Genomic DNA, 22,089 nt, shown 5'->3' with positions numbered 1-22,089 from the left:
AGAAACTGCTGCAACCTGAGGAGGAGGAGGAGGTGAGGTGAAGAGGATGAGAAGTTAGCACTCCAAGTTCAAAAGAAAAGTGCCGGTCAACAGTGTTCCTCACTCCCGGTGAATGAGAACCACACTACAGCTGGTTTTATGTCCACGACACATTTCGGATCTCTTGTTTGCATGTCGTTAAACCCTAACTACAACGCTGATTAACCCGGGAAGATGTTCAACTGGTTGGTAAGATGGACAGTTTGCCTTCTCGTGTTCAAAACGACGAGCACCGACGATGCAGCGGTGGATTTTGGAGGCGAGTCCGGCTCCGGGATGCTGCAGACAGGTAAGAGTGGTGTGTTACACCTGTGGACCTGTGGTAAATATCTTAAGGCTAAACACGCGTGTTTAGATTAAAAACTTGTCAAGAAGTCTAGTTAATGTATAGACCTGCTCTTTTTAGTGTAAAGTTATAAGATCCAACTTATGTAACAGAAAACCACTGTTGTTCCCTTGAGAACCCACAAATGATAAATTGTGCTATCGTCGTCGTGTGCTCTTCTTCACCATCCTCCAAAAAACGTCCATTTCCCCAGTCATGCCACATTTGCTGATACATTAATAACCTTCAAAACCCAGTCACAACAGCTGCCCATAAAATCAGGTTTTATCAGCTGGAGCTCATTAAATCATTTGTTCAGTGCAGTTTGTGTCCAGATGAAACTCCGCAGCATCAGTCAGTCCGACTTTGACGCTCTGACTCTCTTTGTATTTTCATCTCGTCGCTCACTGCTGTGAGAGTGAAGCCAAAACACTTGCAGACTGAGTGAATAACTTTGTTTGGCATGCTGTGAAGACTCATTTCAGACCACAAGGAAACAATAAGCCTTCAACTATTTTCACTACAGACCAATTATGTTTGATTGCTTTTTCCAATTACTATAACAGCTTCTCAAAGAAAAAAAACAACAACACACTAATTAAGAATTGTTTTAGTTCACATTTGCAGTTTAGTTTACCAGCCTGCAATATCAACAAGTCTCTCCATAAATCTGGGGCCCTTAAAACCCAAATCTGAGGTGTTTCATTTATGTACCGTTCATGCTGTAAAATGCTTCACTGACCATCACCAGCTTTAAATTGATATTATTGCTGCTGTCTTGCCTCTCAATATGCACCTTAATTGTCAAAAAAAAAAAACACTAGGCCGTTGTCAAAGTTACCAAATCCATTGAATCAGCCTGAGCCAAGATAGAATCTGTTTACACTAAATTTGACTGATATGTTTCCTTTTACATGGCCCAAAAGAGATGTCTGGACTTGGATGCATACATCATGCACAACAAAATGTCTTTAGTTTGCAAAACAAACATATGTGGAAACTGATGCCAAGACTCATCCACAGTTATTAAGTCACATGGAATGCCTTTATTCTGCCAAGCAGAGTTAGTTAATCACAACATCGTTTTCCACAGCCAGCTCTGTTGTCTCATCAGTGTTGTCAGTGTCTGGATCTCCTTTGTTCTATCACGACTGTTGATACTGCGTACGTACTGCAGCTTTACGTTGTGTTTCTGAGCCGCATTGGAGTTGTTAAATCCATCCTAAGACCTGTTGAAATTGATCTTAGACTGGAGCTCTGCCAGGCGCCCGAGTATGTCGTGTCTGGATTCCACAGCATCATACATATTGTTTATTTTACAGTTTGGTCTTTATCATATTTCCTCATTGCAATCATATGTGTGTTAGAGCCACACAGGAGACCCAAACAGAGATGTCAGAGAGCGGGGAACCAGCTGAGAGTTTGGATTAGAGCGGTGAGGTGACAGATGAGACCTGCAGCGTGTTGATTGAACCTGGCCTGTTGAATGTTTTCACTGTGTGTTTTCAGAGAGGTAATGTAGATGGCAGAGCGTTGTGTAAACTTTTACTGAATCTCAGTGAATAGGCTGATGGTTATGTAACACTGCAGTAATAATCTTCATGCGTTTACTGTTATTGTTTGGATTCCTCAGTTAAATCTCGCCCTCTTCCAGATGTAACTGAGCTCATTTTGGAATGTGTGATTGCAGATACAGTTAATATGGTGAAAACCTGAATATGAGACAGCATATGCTCTAAGAGTGATTGTGAGTTTATCCCAAGCCAATGTTAATAATGTAATGTGGTGGTGTGATGCTCAGCTTCTGGGGGTTACTGGAGATGCTCAGTGATGCTCAGTGATGTGCGTTTTTTTGTGTTTTGAATGAAATCATCATCAGGCAAGAACAACAAGGTCTTGGATACCATAATGGCTAAAAGACAAATGCATAGTACCAAAAACTGAGAGATTCTGCATCCTGTTGGCTACTTGCTCACTTTATTAGATACTTTTAGGACTGGACAATATGGCCAAAAATGTCATCACGATATCACGATAAAAGGTTTCATATCTTTTGATATCGATATTTATCTCGATAAGTATCAAATCGTTATTTCTTGTTTAAAGGATGATTTTTGCTCCTGAGTGAAAGTTCAAGAAACCTGAGGATTCATTTTGGTTTAAACACTTCTTTATGGTCATCACTTGATGCCAAACAGAGGGTCACTTCACAAATCTGAGGTAGAACATTCAAAACAGTTATGATAAAATCTTTGTCAACAAATATTCATCAGTGAAATTAAGTAAAAGTTTTTTTTTTGTCCTTTTTCCTCAACAAAATAAGGACTGAAAAACTGAATAAAATCAGACATTTATTGAATATTTATTATTTATTATGAACATTTGTTATATTTAAAAAATTATATCGCAATAATTATTATTGTTTTATTGTCCGGCCCAAGTTACTTTATTAGATTAAACATCGTGACAGGACTTTGGATAAGTCAGTCAGCTTGTTTGATATGCAGGGTTGCTGTTGTTGAACTTCCCACAGGTCTTCTCCATATTCCTGTGTTTATACACCTTTTAAGTACATTTTAAAATACATTTATCGCATATTTATTGTCCTGATTTATCAGAGGTATACACACTGAGAACAATAGCATAAAAGCATCTGTTCAGTAGTTGTACATAGCACCTTTCAGATAGCCTAGGTTAGGGAGGAGTAAAGAAAGAGGGAACAGGTGAGCCTACCAAGTATCCACCGCTGTGATCTGTTGCGCAAGAGTCAATCACCTACATATTTGAACCCTCTCTGACTGCAATGAATCACATATACTACACATGAAGCATTCCTTTTCACTCAGGTTTGAAGAACTGCATTCGTTGACGCAATGATGCTTAACCCAAAATTCCTCTGCAGGTGATTTATCTGTTCTACCATCATTATTGTCAAACCACCTCTGATTTGACTTTGAAGCCTCCGTCTCTGTGCGCTGAGCATGCACCAATGTGCTCAGCCTGGTAGTGCATAGACAACTCTGTGCCTTCAATCCCATCTGACAAGAGTCTGTGGAAGTTCCATATAGTTTTTGCCCTACCATATGTGTGGCATAAGAATGGTGATTCTGTCCATCCAACTCTTAAGTTTAGAGGAAGATGTGTCGACATTAGCCAGGTTTCCATTCTAATGCAATGCAAATTGTATCAGAATTTCCAGGAAATAAAAACTGTGCGCTTCCATCCACTATTGCCATTAAAACACTGCAGAGGAAGACAGCCCAACTAGCTGATGTGATTAAAATAATGCCAGTGACAGCTCAAACGGTGTAAAACCTGATGGAAATGTTTATTTGTTTATTTGAGTAATGTTACAGTGTCCTCATCGCCCCACACACAGATGTGATGTTTCTGATGGAAGCTTCAGTGGAGGTTTGTAAGTCACATGCTTCATATATGCCATAATTTGCTTATTGTCTGTTTCCATAGCTGCATTTTGTTCTTACACCTCCTTGGATACTTGTGAGCTTTTCTCTAGTGCCACCTTCTGGTTTACTTTTTTACTTTTCATTTTGCTTATAAGGTGTCAAAAACTAAAGCTTTTCTGGAACTTCATGAGGATGTCCATGATTCTCTCATGACAAATCCTAATATTTTAGGCTTTTCCTCCAGCATCAGGTCAAACTTTTCACTTGAACTTAAGAACCCAAAAATTAAAAACAGGAGATTCCAATGAAATTTTCAGCCTGATAATAGCCCGGGCTTTTATTTGCTTAAATCACTGAATTGACGCCTATATTTGGGGAAGGCGTCCATATGGGACAGGCCTTTAATTCCTTTTGCACAAAACTGAAATAGGCTACTATGAAACAGTTTACTTATTTCGAACAGTATGAATATCACTTGTATAAAAATCAAATAATATTAAATTCACGTCATTCATTTGATCTAGCTCCAACAGACGGCTTATGCACTTTTATATTGTAGGCACCAACGTAACGAAAACAAACATAACCAACAACACGGTGCAGAGAAAAGTGTGGCAGAAGTTAGCACACAGAGAGTGATGTACTTCACATGACAGTATTCACAACTATTTTTTATGAAAAGTCTTTTGATCGTTGGACCCTTAAAGAGTAAAGGAATTTAAAAATCAAGGAACGGACACATTCGGACTCACCTAACCAATCTAGCGATGTGTAGCATGTCCATACTGATCATAAGTTTAAACATAAATATTTCTATGCACGATCTAAGCAGCTTAGAAGGAGCAAAAGCAGGCGACCCAGCGGGGGTTAAGAGGTTTTATACATCCAATAAAACAGACCAGGTGTCTAATGGAGACCTGCGTTTATTTGTCAAAATATGTCCCCACACCAGACCTGTAAACGGGGTAGGTGGCTATTTGGGACTCAGCTCTTAATTAGTTTTACGGTATATTCTGTGATTGACTTTTGGGCACAGTTGCCTGCCTCTATTCCTCCTTGAATTAAGGCTTTTCTGTCATTTCCAATCCATCCGTCCATCCTTCCAGCGAGCCATATCTAGCTGTGATATGTGGCTCCCATATGTCAGGAATAGCCTCTGACCCTACGAGATAGGTATCGCTAGAGCACCGTATGCAGAACAGCTGCTGGGAAGAGTTTTGTGATGCTTAAAAGAGGAGTGCCTGCGTCTGAGTGTCTCCATACCTCTCACAATCACCCATCCACTCACCAAACCTCTACCCTAGCACTAACACACTTTCTTCAGAAGTGGAAATTGCTGACTAACCTTCTTGACCTTCTCTGTGAGAGTGTCAGTGGAGGTCCCACATGGAGAGGCTCTGAGCGGTCTTTTCATGTGTCTCAAGTGCATTCTTTGGGAATTTGGGAAGGCATTATTTCACAGACATACTTGTAAGACTCTTAAAAATTGTTTTCAATTATATATAATATGGATGACATAAATGTGCTTTAGATTATCAAACTTCAGAAAGGTTTGCCCTGCTAATGGTGGGGCCTAAGGATGTCTGTCTGGTGTGAAACCCCACAGAAGATATCTCCAAAACTGCCAGCCAAGAATGGTGATGTGGATCATGATTCCAAGAGAATAGCTACATTTAGGTGGGATCCTGACTAAAGCTGTAATGATTAGTCTTTATTTGTAATTTATCTGCAAATAGCAGTTTATTTTCTGCTCGTGAGAGGATGAACCACTGAGATTTTAATTACCAAGGAGGAATTTAAATGTTTAGTCATGTGGGGTTTTTTGCATGCTTGGTGCACTCATTAACTGAAACACAGTGTGAATTTTAAACTGTGCATCAAGAAGTTGTCTCTGTATCTATAAATGCGATAATCAGTTTTGGATATAACACTATGTAAAACGTGTGATACAAAGGTCTGGCAGTCACACAGTTGTCTTGTTTTTTTTCTAATTCCCTCTACATAGAGAATCATCGTCATTTCAAACTTATTTCGGTACACTTTGCAACACTTATGTCACATCACCAAGCCCTCAAGTCAAACCAGATCAAAAGCACAGCGCCGGCCTCGTCACTCATGCTCATCCAGCAGGTTGAGCTCATGATGTCATTGCCAATATAATGCCAGATCCATAAGCAGGCATCTGCATCCAATGAAACGTGATCTTGGGCCTTAGTACTTGGTGAGCCCTGATCTGGAGCCCATTAGCCAGCTTTAACCAGGCAGAGGTCCACATGCCGTGGCGTGCGTGGTGTAACATTCCCTACAATATACATAGGGTCATCAGCTTGGTTGTGGGTGTGGAGTAGGTTACGGCTTGTGGTTAGCTTTGTGTGAACATAAGCGGATGGAGAGGGCTAGGTGCAAACCACATGTTGCAGCAGAACCTCCTTCCTCGTCTGTAATCTCTCCTCAAGCCAACTGGATCCAGATGGCTGATAGAGTGGGTTGATAGTGTTCAGACAGAGTTCCTCAGATGTTTGGCGTTAAAGATGAATAAATAAAAGAATGGGCTTTTTATATTTATTTTTTTAACTTTTACAATGTTACCTCAGTGACCACTTTGTAATGTCGTTTCTCAATGTGTCTCCCATCACTCAGTCACCGCAAAGAGCCTGTGGACACATTACAGCCCATAAGACACAAAGACACAGATTTATGTGGAAAGGGCAATTTAATGATCTGGTGGTTTGTCCCAAGCTGTGCTGTTTGTGGTTCCACTTCGACTAAAGTGTTGACAGCCATACCCGCGGCCGTTCTCTGTGTTGCTTGCACCTGCCTTGTGGTGTTAAATAACAGAGCTAATGGTGACAGTGTGCACCTGGTGTTGCAGGTAATACCTGCATAAGCTGCTAGCAGTAACCACCATATTTAGTGGTATGATTTGAAACATATGCCCATTAAGTACTGGCATTTAGACCATTTAGGAACTGTGATGGCAATGGTTTGTTCCGTAAAACTTCAGTTAAAAGCCTAGTCGCTTTTACTGGCCTGGTGACCTGGCTATACATTTTGACAAATAACCGCACGTTGCCCTTAAAGGTTAAGTTTGTAAGTTTTAGTGACATCTTGTGGTGAGGGTTTGCGAATTGCACCCCACTATCCAAGCGAGTTGTATAGCTATGGTGCCTCAGAAAGGAAAAAGATGTCATCCATGAGATAGAAGAGAGTTGCATGTGTACATTTGTTGCATTTGTTGCATTTGTACAAATTACACATTTTTGTGCACAGTGAAGCAATATCCAATAATATTATAATGCAAATTCAGAAAGTATTTTTGGTCACTTGATAGGCACACGGTCTTGTTATATATCACCATTAGCAGTAAAAAGAAATACATGTTTTCCATCAGGGCAGTAAAATGTGAAGTTTAGCTGCTGGTCTGAGCTTCCCTGCTGTTACCGTTTTGTTGCCAATAAAATTCATCAGCTGTTTGTCTCAGGAAGCTAAGGGCACATTTCTGTCCACGTAACAAAGTCATAACAGAGTGCTGGAGAAGAACGACATGAAGTTACAATCCAACAACACATTTTTTCTACCAGCGCAGTAAAAGTCTAGCTGCATGATCTGAGCTTCGATGCTTGAAGCTACGTTTTATTGCCAATTACTGATCAGCTGATTGTCTCAAGAATGTAACCGGCAATGCCAAACCACAGGCTGGAGAATAAGTAGGCAAAATGAAATTAATCCAACAACATATTTTACACCACTGACAGGGGAAAAATGTCACGGCTCTCTGTGATTATGGCCAGCTTCAAGCTAAAGCTATCAAACAACAGCTTTCATTTGCATCGCTAAAGTCTGATAAACTTAATTACCTGTCCAGCAGAAAACAACTTGAGCACTGCTTTGAAAACATCTGTCTCACATTATAGCCTTCCATCTGGGAAAATCCACATCTGTGATTTCTGCCGTCAGCTGTTTTTATCTGTCACGACTCCGTCCGGCTTCATGGTATAAAGATCCACAGGCTGTCGGCTCTCATGCTAAATACCACATGCGCTCGTTCATTTGTCCAAATGTCACTTCTCTTCATACTTCTAATAAACCAGAGGACTACACAGAAACTGCATATTATTGTTATTATTATTATTATTTCCTCTTCTTCTTCTTTGTAGTGACGGCATCTACACTGCCAGAATTATACAAGCAGAAGAAGAACGCCGTGATGATGAAATGCGCTCTGTAGCGTAGTTTGTGGACTGCCGTTCCTGCTTGCAGTGAACCAAAACATTAAAGTTGTGGGCCAGACAGCTAAAATTGATTGTATGACTTTATAATTGATTTTATGACATCATGCTAAATGCCAAGATAATTTGTACCTAAAAAAGATTAACAAAAATTTACAACAATTTTAAGCAGCTAACCTGAACAACAAACATACTGCGTGTCAAAGCAGCCGCAGCAACTGCTCATTTCACTGACAAAAACAGAGAATTGTTAGTTACTTTGAATTAGTGGGACACTTGAAAAACACCTCATTGTGTTCACCCACTATAGCTCCAACCTGCTCCGAATCTAATAATGGACTAATACATATGATAATAAACAAACACCTGTGTACTACACATATACCCTATATCTCAGTAAGAAAGGGGAAAACATATAAATTTTCAAGTGATGGATTTCTATAATTCCCGACTTTAGCGGGTGCTGCAGCATCCCACGTTCATGGCTGAAACATGTGATTTGGTGAGGGAGAAGGTGACAAGTAGATTCATCAGAACAAGCACACTGTTAAGTATTTTCACATTGTCATTGTTATTGTAAAGTTATAGATTATGGCCACTTTACGCAATGCAAGGCTAGGTTTACCTTGGCACCATGGGAGTTTTTATCATGTTATTGATCAAATTTCATGCAATTTTATACCATGGTATGGTTTTGTTAGAGGTACCTTTTTGAAAGTTGGGTTCTCGCTGTGTGTTGTTTTGTCATGTTGTACTGCTCATATTGTCAATTTAGAAACCACACTTACTGCTGCCTCCAGACAATGGTTATGAGCGTAGGGTTCAGTTACAGCACTTGGCATGAGTTTGGCTGAGTGTCCTCAGTCCTGGCAGGCATGCAGACCTAAATCTGGTGCCGATTGGGGTCTAATAGCAGGGCCTGACTTTATTTGGCAACCCTTGGCCCTGTGGGACACATTTAAGCTATCGTATTTTTGTAATTCATCATTAAAAAAAGTCAAGGTGGAGCCAGGAGGCCAGTTTTAACTGCTGCAGCTGTGACATGTGTAACTGCCTTAATACGCTTGTGTTCCACAAAATAGATGCCAGGTGATGCAATGTTGTTTCATACCAGTGAGACACCCATCCACTCACACACACTTAAATCCTGTCCACGCCACACACTCTCCTGTTTGACCTCATAGTACAGCAACTTTATTCATGCCACATAAAGATTAAGCACATTTTATACACATTTATGGTATGGTATTTTTCAAAGATTCATGGCACACTCTTTTGTCATACATTGGCCCTCACATAGACTCTCAGATACACAGACACACTGTTCCACTGACCATCTGTGTATTCATTGACCCCTGTGTGACATCAGCAAGGTGCGCTGCATGGTAAAATAAACTACTCTGGCTGTCCCAGTAGTCAACACCAGTGAGATACAGACTTACACACATATTTGATTTATAATCTTTACATTTATGACGATGGATATTGTTTTAGATTTACAGGATAAGGCTTACACGGTCAATGACGTCTGCCTGTCACTGACATTGAAAATGTAGTTCCAAATTTGTTTCAGAATAAAGTACATGGCATGTTCATTGGCTACTGTATGTGGTTTTATAGTTTTGGGACAGCAATACAGTTGTGTGGCATAGAGGCACAGGCTAATGTATATCAGATTTTGGCTATATAGCCATGTTTGGTTTTAGTTTCTAGAGGTGATTTGTTGATAATAAAAAAAAATATCTTCAACTAGCAGTGCAAAAGCATACACATGTCCTTACAGCTCACCTAAATCTCTTCTCCTTGTATGAGATTAATGTTTGTTAGTACATGGTCCCTGACAAATAAATGTAATAAACCAAACGAAATGCCACCATCTATTGGTTGTGGCTCTGTGTTGTTTTCCTTCATTTACTGCTGGAGAGCATTCCTCATTTCTAAAACCTGGCCTCTAAAAATAATGAACTTGTAAACCTGCTTGATTTAGATTAAATGAATAGTTTGATAGGTTCAATCAATAGCCCATGACATGTTCACAAACGTCCTCCCTGATGACGAACACGTGCTGATTCTTATAGTAATCGGTTTGCCTGAACTTGACTGATGAAGGTCCTGGGGTGACAACTCTGTTATGACTAACAGAATTCGAGCAGATCCTACATGGGACAGCCAGAGGGAAAGATTCAAAATGAGTTTTGTTTTCGTTCTTTTTTTTTCTCTTTACCTTTCTGTGGGTGAACCATGCCCTCACCTTTAAACTCCCATCAGCCGCTGTCTGTCAGCTTTTACTTTAATGTGATTGATTTGTTTTGAAGCCCAGCATGTCGCCTTCACTGTTCACATTTTAGTCGAGACTGCTCAAGGTTTATCAGCCTTGAAGGACCATTGGCTGGCTTTCTTTCTTTATGCATCGCCTGCATGGCGCTGGTCCACTGTAATGTGGCCCTAATCAAAACAGTTCCCTCAAAAGAGAAATTCATTATTTTTTTTTGTGCTTTGTGCCTGTGTGTTTGTCAGTGTGTAGGTTTGTTGGCCACATTAGCCTGTTCTGTATGGATGAAGGTGATAATCAAAGCTGCAGCCTGGGCTAGAGTTAGACCAATCCTGAAGCACACTATATAACAAAATCAGCATCTAATCGATTCATACAGTATTTGTTTAGAAATGAAACATGAAGGACAATGTATGGAGCTCTGGAATGGCCATAAAGAGAAAAATTATATTATTTGTTCCGACGTTCAGCTGACAATCTGCTGTATTGGCATTGACGCAGGCTGTTTGTTTTTTAAACCAACCACACAACAAACCAAAGACGCAACCAGAGCAACACATAGCCTACTACGCTTGACTCAAACTGTTAACTCATAGTCCTTCAGAATTAACGTTTCTAGTTACTCAAAACTCTTGTAAACAGATAAACATTAGATGTGTGTGTGTCTTTGTGTAAATATAATATACATACATACACTTATCTTGTGTGCAAAAATGAATCAAAACGGGTACACAAATTATTATAGTTTTTTCTGCATGGGAACTCCAAGGCATACATTTGTCCTTAAAACTGAATTATATTTAAACAAGGCCTTGTTTTCAGTAGATATCCACTTTCTAAACCTTTATAATTCTTAAATACTTGAAACAAGTTGGTGTGCATTGGTAAGAAAGTAAACTTATCTTACTGTCATGCCACATATTGTCACTTCTTCAAGGACTTAATGAAAAAAATTACTTTTTGCAGGTTTGTGTCTTTCAGTAACATCTGCAAGATTAAAAGAAACATGCTATTAGCTTCTTATATTAGAATGAAATATTAGCTATTTTCTGATTTTACTGTACAGTAAATGTAGACGTTGCAGCCGCGTGCACATGCTGACAAAAAAGCCTGTGAACAATGAACAATGGAGACAGTTGGGATGCTCACAATGCAGCTGATTGTACTTGTTTGAGCCTCTCAGTCTGCAGTGCATTCTCAAGAGACATGAGATTGTGCGTCTGCAGATTGACATGGTACAGATAAAGGCTCAACAAGCTACATTCCTGTCACACTTTTTACAAGCTTAATTTAAAAACATATTAACCCCTTTTCCACACACATTGCACACTCACAGGCTGGAGAAGGGACAGGGTGCCAGTCATTGGGAATTGAAGCAACAATGAGGGGTTGAGAGAGATCAAACTTTATTCTACTATACTTTGATGCAAGGGAGCAGGCAACCCATTAGTATTCCATGTTGACTGTCTCATTGCATCGGTCTGATTCATTTTTATGAATGAATACTTTGTCGTGTACCAGTAAAATGAGGTCAGAAAATAACTGCCCAAGTGGAGCTGAGTATGTATATTATGCACCTAACGTCAAACATTCCTGAAAACTTCAAACTAATGACAAACTAACTAACTAACTTTGAATCTGGATTTGTGAGTGAGGCGTAAAAGTTCCCATTGGGTGTGAGTGACATGATGACATTTTCTTTCACAGTCTGTTATTTACTGTATTTAGCTTAACCAGTGAAGTAAGTACCCTCCCGAAAAATAAAGTACTTTATCACAAAAATCCTCAAACCCTATATTATCGAGTTTGTAGAGTCATTGGTGGTGCCTTTCATTTTGGCCATCTCGGGTTCTTGGATTTCCTCAGACAATGTGGAGAACAAAGTTTCAGTTTTACATAAGTGTTACTTTGGCACGATTGCAACTCTAACCTGTTTGTGGAGCATGGGATGAATGAACCCTGTGGTTTATATCCAGTTTCGCTAAAGGTTGCTTGCCACACATCAGTGACTTGCTTTAGCAAAAACTCTTCTGGTTGTCAAATTTCTATTGTCCCATTATATATATTTTCATATTGCCTAACTATACAGTGTTTTAGCTAAAAATGAATTAGAGTGCTTCTCAGACATGGCGTAGCTGTCCAAAATCATTTGTCATCCATCATCATCATGTCGCACGTTTTTCTTTTCTTCCCTCCTCCTTACGTTAAGCGAGGATAACCTGCTTCTCGTGACCCGAGCTGTGTTCTCATCTCTGCTGATTAAGTGAGAGTGACGTAATCTACTGTGGTCTGTGCTGCTGACAGACATGAAGAGAAAACCATCGGTATCTGTGCTGCTGGCGTCCTTACAAACAGACACATGCCTCTCAGGATGTCTAAGAGTGGTTGTCATTACCAAGTTGCAGGGCTGAGACTTTATGTAGATTGAGTTTCCATCAGTATATGCAAAACAGGTCAGTCTGAGGACATACTCTACATGAGATCCAAGTGTGTGTGTGTAGTGGTAGATAGACAGGAGCTCCAGCTTGGGTTACACGCGTAACGTGCAAACTTGCACATGCTAACCTGCAAAATAAACAGTAAAGCAACATAAAATTGGCAAAACCTACAGGTTCTAAGTTTGAGTCTGATCCTTTAACTTTCTTTGTAGCGCTACTGGTCCTCAGCCCAAATCAAGCGCTTCCTAAACTTACAGCCAAGGGGGCCATTTGGCTGCGAGCGCACCCTCCTCCTACAGTCCAGATTAGACAGCAAAGTCCACAAGTCCGCATGTGTCATCCATCCATCGTCAACCGCTTATCCTGCGTACAGGGTCGCGGGGGGCTGGAGCCAATCCCAGCTGACATCGGGTGAAAGGCGGGGTACACCCTGGACAGGTCGCCAGTCCATCGCAGGGAGAAATGCAGCACAACATTATTACATTAAGTACAATTATCGTGATAAATAATCGTGAACTCAATATAGATATAATAATCCTGATTATCATTTTGGCCATAATCATGCAGTCTGTGTCAGGAAACAACATTGACATAATGCAAGGTAGTTTCACTATGTATTCACTCTTTTGTTGAATAAAAATATAAATATCATTCCCATTTTAATGTTTGCCTGCTTTATTTTACCTAATGTCTTAAAGTGGGTGGAAATGATTGAAACGACTTTTTACTGTAAGTGTTGCAAAATAGAGGCATTTGTGATTCGCGACTTAAAATGAATGTGGGACAGGAGAGTAAAGTGGGGAGCCCAATGGCCCCTTGGACCACCACACCAATCGATTATTTTGGAAAAAAAAGCATTTCCAGCATGTTGACACAGTTCAAAAAAGTTGACAGACAGCAATGAAATGCCTTACATACATAACGTACATGTACCATGTACTGATCAGCCTCTCAGCCAGTCTTTGGAGACCTGAAGAGTAACCAACTCAACTGAACTTGAACCTTAAGGTCAGGATTCATACACCACAGAACTGACCGACTCTTGTAAAGCTTTTTACAAGAGCTTTTTACAAGCACTTTAATGACATTGTCAATGTAACTATGGTGTTTTCTTACCCCATCCACTGTGGTCTGCACCTTAATGATGACCTTAACAAGACAGAGCAGTGGCTATGAGGTCATGAGATCACAGTAGGCCAATGTCTCGTCCGTCTTACACAATATTCTACTCGGTCGTTTTAAAAAAGATATTTATTAAACTTAAATTCACCCTGGTAAGATTAAATCTTGAACATAAGAAATAAAAATCGAATTTAGGAGTATGGCTCTAGTGGCGTACAGCAGTTGAAACACAACAGCTTAGTACACCCCTAAAATACTGTTTAAGGCTGCAAATAATAATCTTTCGTTTTATTATCAATTAATCAAATGCTTTTTTTTGAATATCCAGTTAATCTTTTAATCTACAACTGTGAAAGAACCAGAAATCCCACACACTGTCGATTACTTGTGCAGAACTGAAACTCCGAATGTCTGAGGATGATGTTTGAAGATCTGAGCACTGAAACATTTTGAATAAAGAGAGAACAAGTGATGGACAGTGTGCAGGATTCTTTTGGTTCTTTCACAGTCAGGGTTTATGATCCCATGCACCTGGCTGTAAGACTTTGTGAAGTGCAAGATCTTTGTAGTTAATTGTTTATTCTACAAAATATTAAAAAAGTGAAAACTGCCAGTTGCAATAATGTCTATTAAATCCCATAAATTTAAAGCTATTTAAAGAGTTTGGCATTTCTTTTCTGGATAGAGAACTTAAGTCATTAACAAAACTGTTGGTGATTTTCTGTTGATTGACTAATCAACCAATTACTTCAGCACCAATACCTTCTGTCATAATATATTTTGTATATTGAAGTGGAAATTTCCACATTGTCCGTACTGAAACTTAAATTTAAAATGCACTTTGGCACAGTGGTGCTTTGAGCTAAATGCTAACGCCTGCATGCTAACATGCAAACAGTGAATGGTAGGTAGGTTTATTGTCACAATCAGAGGAAATTCCTGAGCTTCTCGTTCAGGGGAATCCATTTAAAGGTTCAGTGTGTAAGATTTAGTGGCATCTAGTGGTGAGGGTTGTGAATTGCAACATTCTGTCCAGTCTACCACTGTCCCCTAACCTTTCAAAGAGGGTAGGACAGCTACGGTGTCTGACACAGCACAAAAGGTGTCTCTTCTGAGACAGCAGAGAGTGGCCAGTCAAGAAATTAGGTTTCTTTAGGTATATTTATTAAGAAATTATATTTACTTAATTAGTCAGTAAAACCAGATATTATTGCAACTTTCCCACTGACAGACAACATGGAAAATGTAAGCCAATAGTGTGAAACACTGTCACTGTTTCTGCTCCACAGTCCATTATAAACAACATATTAAATAAAGTTTATACAAACATTGACAAGGGAAACACATTAACCCCTTAACGCCTGAATTTTTTACAATAAAAAAATAAAAAAAATTATTTGTGTTTTCATTTGCTTTTAAGCTGACGTTAAATTAAGTGAAGATTGTTAATTTGTCTATAGAAGATAGAAAAGATATAAATTCAGGTATATGTAGGTATGATGCAAATTAGCAACAACAGGCATAAATGAGAAACCAGGGCTTGCAAAAGGTTCCTAGGTACGTATTGAATATGCACCAACAGGCATTGGGGGAATCCATGTGCTATCTTGGCTTGCAGTCTGCAAGGAAGAGGTATGATGCGAATTTGCAACAATCGGCGTCAAGGGGTTAATTCTCTGCGATTATGGACCCTCGCCAAAACTGCCCGCCAACAATAATATCTGACCCACTGCCAGATTATGGTGCTTTAATAGTGACAAAAAATATAAATAAAGAAATACTTTGATAGCTTTGCTTAAAAATAGATCTCAGTCATGACAGCAACAGTTACTCACATAATCACTTCCTCTTTAGTGGTTTTGCCTACAAAATAAAATGCGAGAAAGCTTGTTTATTGCAATCTTCTATTTGAAGTTGTACTGAGCTTTTACTTTGTAAAACTCTGAACGACATTAAAAGAGTCTGTAGCCTGCTTGACACACCTCTGAAAGAGCCGTCACAAAAACGTGATTCCTCTAAATGTCCTCTGCCTGTAGATACTGGGGAAATGCAAAAGCGTTAGTAGGTTGATGGATGAGGATCAAACACTGAAACAAAAACAGTGCCACACATGCCGGGATCTCAGAAACATTCGCATTTGTTGAAGAGAGAAAAAAACCCAACAATGTCCGAAGGTGGGATCAAACCCTCATTCCTTGGGTTGCAAGTCCTGCACCTTACCAACTAAGCTAACCAAACAACATGCCGCCACAATGTAATATTATGGCTTATATCTCATCCACCACCTAATGGTTGAAAATATTGCTCCGATTAAAAATTTATTTGCAGACCCCTACAGTATATTATTACTACTTCTTCTTCTTCTAATGTACGAGTGTCTGCACTGCCTGAATTCTACCAGAAGTAGAACAACAAGAACTTAGTGACAAAACCATAGACTATATATAAAAACGTGAAACGCGCTCAGTAGCGCTGTTTGTCTGTTTTCAGCTACTGTAGAAACATGACGATGCAACTTGGCGACGTCCATGGAAGGGGGTGCCCGTGGTTATGTAGATATAAATGGCTCATTTTAAAGTAATAAAAACATAACAGTTTATTATGTAAGGTCTTTACACACCACTGAAAACATAGTTATGGATCTTATATTTCTGTCGATAGATCCTTAGAAATATTACACACTGAAAATTAACATCACACGGGAAATTCCCCTGATCTCTTCATAACAACTTTGTTGAAGAGGATAAAAAAAAACACACAAAAGAAGAAACAAAATCATCGAGAGTGGAAGTCGAAAACACAATCCTTGGATGAGTCCTGCACTCTACCAGCGGAGCGAACCAGTGACACTGGGAACTTTTCTGAAATTGTACCCCTGTATTCAGATATGCTTTCTTAACTCGAGATCTTGAAAATGTTATCACGACAAAACAACATTCGATCATCTCGAGATCAGAAGATAATTATCCCATTATCAGGGGAAAACTTGGAGTAAAACAAATATTTGATATTTACAGGCTTCTGTAATAAAGTTGTTCACTCTTATTAAATGAAATCTAGATATGTTGGAGATACAAGGTTTTCAGTAGTATTTCCCACAGAACAGGTCTTTGTTACGGGTTTAACTTAACTCTGGTGTGTTTATCATATGAAGACATACCCGTAGAACTGTTGTACTGTTTACACAGAGGTGACACCATCACCAGAGTGGCTCTCTGCCAGTACTATGGTGCAGTTCCCATACACTGATAGGCCTGGATCCTGTTTAATTTGTGAGTCTGGAAACACATTCATGTTCCAGCTTGAAAAGAAGGGGCCTACATCAGGTTGCTTACATAGATACAGTATCAGCTGTGGAATTTTTCTACTGTGGTTCAGGGCTATATGTTTCATAGGTAACAACAACAACAATCATGAAAATAAATCAACAAACTTAAGAGGGCTGCAAATGAAAAATGTATTTTAGTCTGTTGAAAGAGTGTTTTTCGCTGAAATTCATGTTTCTGTGGAAACACTAAAAGAGTGGCCTCTTTTAGTTTTCCCCCATCCCCTGATCATCTCTCAGTAGGTGCTGGGATCTGGTGGTTTGTCTTCTGTCCGTGTTTTACTCCTTGAATTTCCACTCCAGTTGAGATGCGTTTCTCCCCTAGTGTTCCAGCAGGCTCATTACCCAACTCGCCAACTCCCTCGGCCATCCAAAAGCCCCTTCTCTGCTTTCCTCATCTCACGTAAAATACTAATTTTACAGGCCGTTTTGCCCTCCCCACCCTCAGCAGCTATATTTTTCTAGCTGGTATGTAAGACACATGTAGCACAAAGGGTTTTTCCCCCCTCATCTGTTTGCATGTTCAGCCGACACATTCCTCATCTGGCTGTGTGGTTCTTGGAATTGCTAAAAGGCGGTCAGAACATGGGAAGGGAGAAACAGTCATTGCGTTAATGAGCATGTAATCACTTCACTTTGCCTCATATTCCTACATTTTTGTGGTTTTGAAGCAAAAGGTTTTCGATAAATGACATTAAACGTCGATGAATACCTGGCTTGACATGGTTAAAGAACTTCTCATGTTGCTTGTAGGACACAGGCCAGGGGATTACCACAGGTGCTGTTTATGTGTCTGGTCAGAGTCCAGCTTTGGGGACTGACTATTTGCAAAGTCGACTTCTCCAGATGTAGTCAGAGCTTGTCTGTTAAGGCCCTTTCACCCCTTTCATCTGTTCTGCAGCCCCTAAAGGTGGGGTCCAGAGATGGATCCTGTCCCAGGAGCTGGATGTGCATTGTGCCTATGTGTCTGCTCGGTGAGAAATGAAACTTTTCTCATGCAAAGCAAACTGTCAGGCTCACATCTGTGAAAACATGCAGCTTGTTGAAATCTCTGAATCTACAAAGAGTGATCACTGTGGCTTTTACTTTGAAGATCTCAAACAGTAATATTGCATTTTAACTAGAGCTGCACCCTGAAAACAGACAGTATTGACTCATTTGTCTCCATTTAATTGGCTGGTTAATTATTTTTAAATAATGTTGCCTTACCAATAGTTATAATACAAAATGTTCAGTCAAGATACAGAATAGCAGTACACCGTAGCCAGTAAACAAAGAATGTCTAGATGTCTTAGCTGAAAGTAGCTACATTTGGTTTAAAACACAGTACTCTTCTTTCAACAGCATTTCAGTAATCATAATATATAATATAATATATATAATCATAATTCATAGTTTGACAATCTAGACAGGATTTGTATGTGATCAATTTTTTAAAACGTAAAATAAAAAGTACCATCGGTCACTATATCCTGTTGGTCTGCTATAGCACAAAGCAAATGATTGTATTTTAAATTGAACTTTTGACCTGCTTCACATTGAAATACAGTTATGTTTATATGTAATTTACCTGTCCCAAAATCATTATAGATTACATGGAAAGATACATAATCACAACAAGACCCTACGTACAGCACATGCAAGAAACTATACAGTGTTGTTTTAGGACAGGCTTAAAAATGCAGGGTGAGGAGCATTCATGCTATTTGAGGTGTTTACATTAAATCTAAAATCCTCTTTGGTTGTCCTTTTTGTCACACTGCCATTGACCCTGACCTCAGAGACCTAAGGGTCATCGTGCTTGGAACATACAATGGAACAAAACTCTGCTGGATGGCCATAGTCAAACTGACGCACCACTCTCTCTCCTGCCCTCTGCACTTTTGTCATTCACTGAAAATGAGAAGCTAATGTTACGCTACCTAAGCTATCTCATTTGGCTGTTTAATGTCTCAAGTTAAAGACTTGTGCATTTAAGAAAATGGAAATGAATATTTGACATTGGTAACCCTCACACTGTGCATGGTTTTGATGTGCAGAAAAACCTTCAAGCTCTACAGGGTCATAACCCTATCATTAGTGCTATTCACTCCTGCAAAAACAGCAGGGAATTTGACCCGGCGGCACGTTCATCACTCCATACACTTCCTTTGGAGTCTTCTGATGAATTTTTCAACAGGCAAGTTTAGAAGGAGACCAGGGCAAGTGTTGACTGGAGCTCTTCTACATTTCCTCTCCTTACAGGAAAATTGCCCTGAGGTAACTCTGGCATTGTCTTGGGAAAGCTGTTGTGTGTTGAAAGCTTTAGCGAGTCCGTAAGCATGGTGGTTTTTCACTATGGATCCATTGTGCTGTAAGATGGCATTCAGACGTTAACAAAAAATGTTTGGATTAGCTGCACTGGCTGGGTCATACTTAAATATTATTCATCCCAGGAGGGGAAATGAGAAAATGTTCAAGGGGGCTCTGTGTAGCTTTATGAAGAAAACTGTTTATTATTCTCATTTTGCTTCTGTTATCCAATAACTTTCGTGAAGGAGGATATAATGTGTTTTCTTTGAAAAATAAAATATTTCAATAAGTTGACAATAATTTAATTATAATAACTTTTTCTTTTCTTTTTGTGTTTTAGTGTTGTTTTATACGTGTAAACCTAATGCCCCCATACTAAGTTCACCCAGAGCACAGCTAACCCCTCCAAGTAATGTCTGACCATGCTAGACTTCTGCCTCACCAATGGTGCTGCATAAAAAGGGATCACCAAATTCATAAGGATACATTGTTTGGAATCCTGAATCCTGATGATGTTCTAAGGTGACCATCTGTCCTCTTTTTCCCGGACATGTCCTCTTTTTGGGACCTAAAAAATGCACCCGATCGGGATTTCTAAATCGCCCACATTGTCCCGGATTCAGCTTTTGCTTTCTACAGTTGGTATTCACTCTGTGTGTTTTAACATTCCCGCCTTCTCGCACGCCACTATTGGTCGGGCATGTAGGCCCTTCACGCAAAAATTGGTCAAATTGCATCTTAATCATTACCCTCAACACCACAGCAACAGCCAAGAGACAGAGCAGCAGCTTGCTTGTCAACAGTGGCATGTGGCGCCTGAACAGCCTAAAAAAAATGCCCTAACAAAAAATGCCGTGCTTGAAGTTGGACTGTACTCCCGGTACGCAGTACCGGCACTTCTACATTTTAATCATCATGTAGACAATTTTCCTTGCCCAAGGATTTAATGAATGAGAACAAGGCACCATAACCACAAACTGCTGTAACTGTGAGTCAGAATTGCTTCTTCTGGTGTTGGCTTGCCTCCTGCCTCTATTGCCCTCTTATTTGAAAACCAAATTATGGTCACCCTAGTTAAACATCTGGTGGCGTAAGAAGAAAAGGTCACTAGTCAAAAGGCTTTTTCCTCTGGGACCATGAGGTTGAATTCAATGGCCATCCAGTAGCTGTTGTGATATTTCATTCTGGACCAAAGTGGTAGATCAACCTACCATGTGACGGTCATTTTTATTCCTAGAGCCAGACCATGAGTGTGGCTAAAAAGTCCTCAGCAATCTTTCTCTTTGCTCTCAAGTGGTTACGCTGGGACTGTTTCTTCAAAAATATAAATAAATTGTCAGTGAGTCAAAATCAAATTATAAGTTCCTGTGTTTCCTTATTGTATGGAGTCTTTCGGTGCTGTCATGTCATGTGCTGAAATTTTATTTTAGGGGAAGTCCACAAACGAAAAGAATGGTTAAGAAGTTCAAGGACTGCTGTTGTATGTGTAACCAATAATAAACCAATCCTTCATCCCTCCCTCTGATCTTACAGATTTAAGCACTGTAGACGTCTGATGTAAATCTGTCAAACCTGTACTCTCTTGCACCACTGCAGCCTAGTTACAATTCTTTCAAAGTGAATTGCCCCTGGATAGTAACACAGTGAACGTTAAACTTCAGAAAGTACAGCTAAATCTTTTTTACTGTGGCATGTTTTTGCTGTTTTTACATTAAAAACCATATTCTGCAGATGTAATGCTAAGCATTAGGCATCACACAGGGGCTCTCCCTCTCCTCCAAGTTATGCCACCATCCTGTTTAATTAACTTTGCTGATGACTGGCTCCAGTGTTCTTAAGGCCCTCTGAAAGGATTACAATGGCAGTTAAGCAAGAGAAAAACAGCACAGGAAGTTTTTATGTCTCTCTCAACCCTCCAGGACTGAGTGATTAGTCGCTCTGGATAACCACTCTGAAGGCATGGAGGAAGAGAACCAGTCCTACATGTCTTTTACTTGCTACTGCTGCAACTCTGGTTTCAATATTTGTTCAAAACCCTCTTCTTCCTCTAGCTGTACCTTTCTAACATCACTCCTCCTAAATATACTGTAGTTCCTTGTGGCACTGTAATTCCCCACTCCAGAGCACATATTTCCTGTTGTAAGTTTTCAAGACCTATATCTACATATCACTGGGCCATGTAACATACAGGCATAGCTGTTACATCCATTCAGTCCACTTTATTCCTTCCATGTCCTGCATTGAGCTATGGGTCCAGTTAACAAGCCTGTCTTCACACAAACTCAGATTTTTACATAAGCTTATTATATCCTCTGTAAGGGACACCTCTTGATATAATATCCCAACATCGGATCTCTTGCTCTCTGATAGCCAGACCTCATAAAGTCAGCAGTCTGAGGCTGTACAGACAGAAGGTTTTTCCATTAGACTGCATCTGTGAGCATTCACAATCTGCTGTACAGTTAAAGCTTAGTGTGGCAGTAGGTGTGCTCATCACCAAAAGCTTTTTTTGATGATTGACTGAGATGTTTAGGAACACAGAGTTTCCTATATGTTTCCTGTGTTCGCTCCGACTTTGCATCTCTCATTTCCTACTTATCTGGCCCGGTGATTCCCCCCTCGTTTTCCACCAAGGTAGGT

At 39.8% G+C, this 22,089-nt stretch overlaps 1 protein-coding gene across 1 annotated transcript in view; it reads left to right on the top strand.

Annotated features, from left to right (window-relative positions):
• Window positions 1-22,089, top strand: part of si:ch211-196i2.1 (collagen alpha-1(I) chain) — a 107,305-nt gene continuing 85,216 nt past the window's right edge. The window contains exon 1 of the mRNA XM_038734455.1: window positions 1-328. Coding sequence (XP_038590383.1) covers window positions 214-328 — 115 coding nt within the window. The 5' untranslated portion in view covers window positions 1-213. The remainder of the gene's footprint in view (window positions 329-22,089) is intronic.

This window comes from Micropterus salmoides, unplaced genomic scaffold (assembly GCF_014851395.1).
Source record: "Micropterus salmoides isolate LMB-PRFRI ecotype aquatic unplaced genomic scaffold, ASM1485139v1 Ms_hic_scaffold_20, whole genome shotgun sequence".
Classification (NCBI taxonomy): Eukaryota; Metazoa; Chordata; class Actinopteri; order Centrarchiformes; family Centrarchidae; genus Micropterus; species Micropterus salmoides.
Note: the sequence above shows the minus strand (reverse complement) of the source record. Positions and strands in the feature narration are given on the sequence as shown.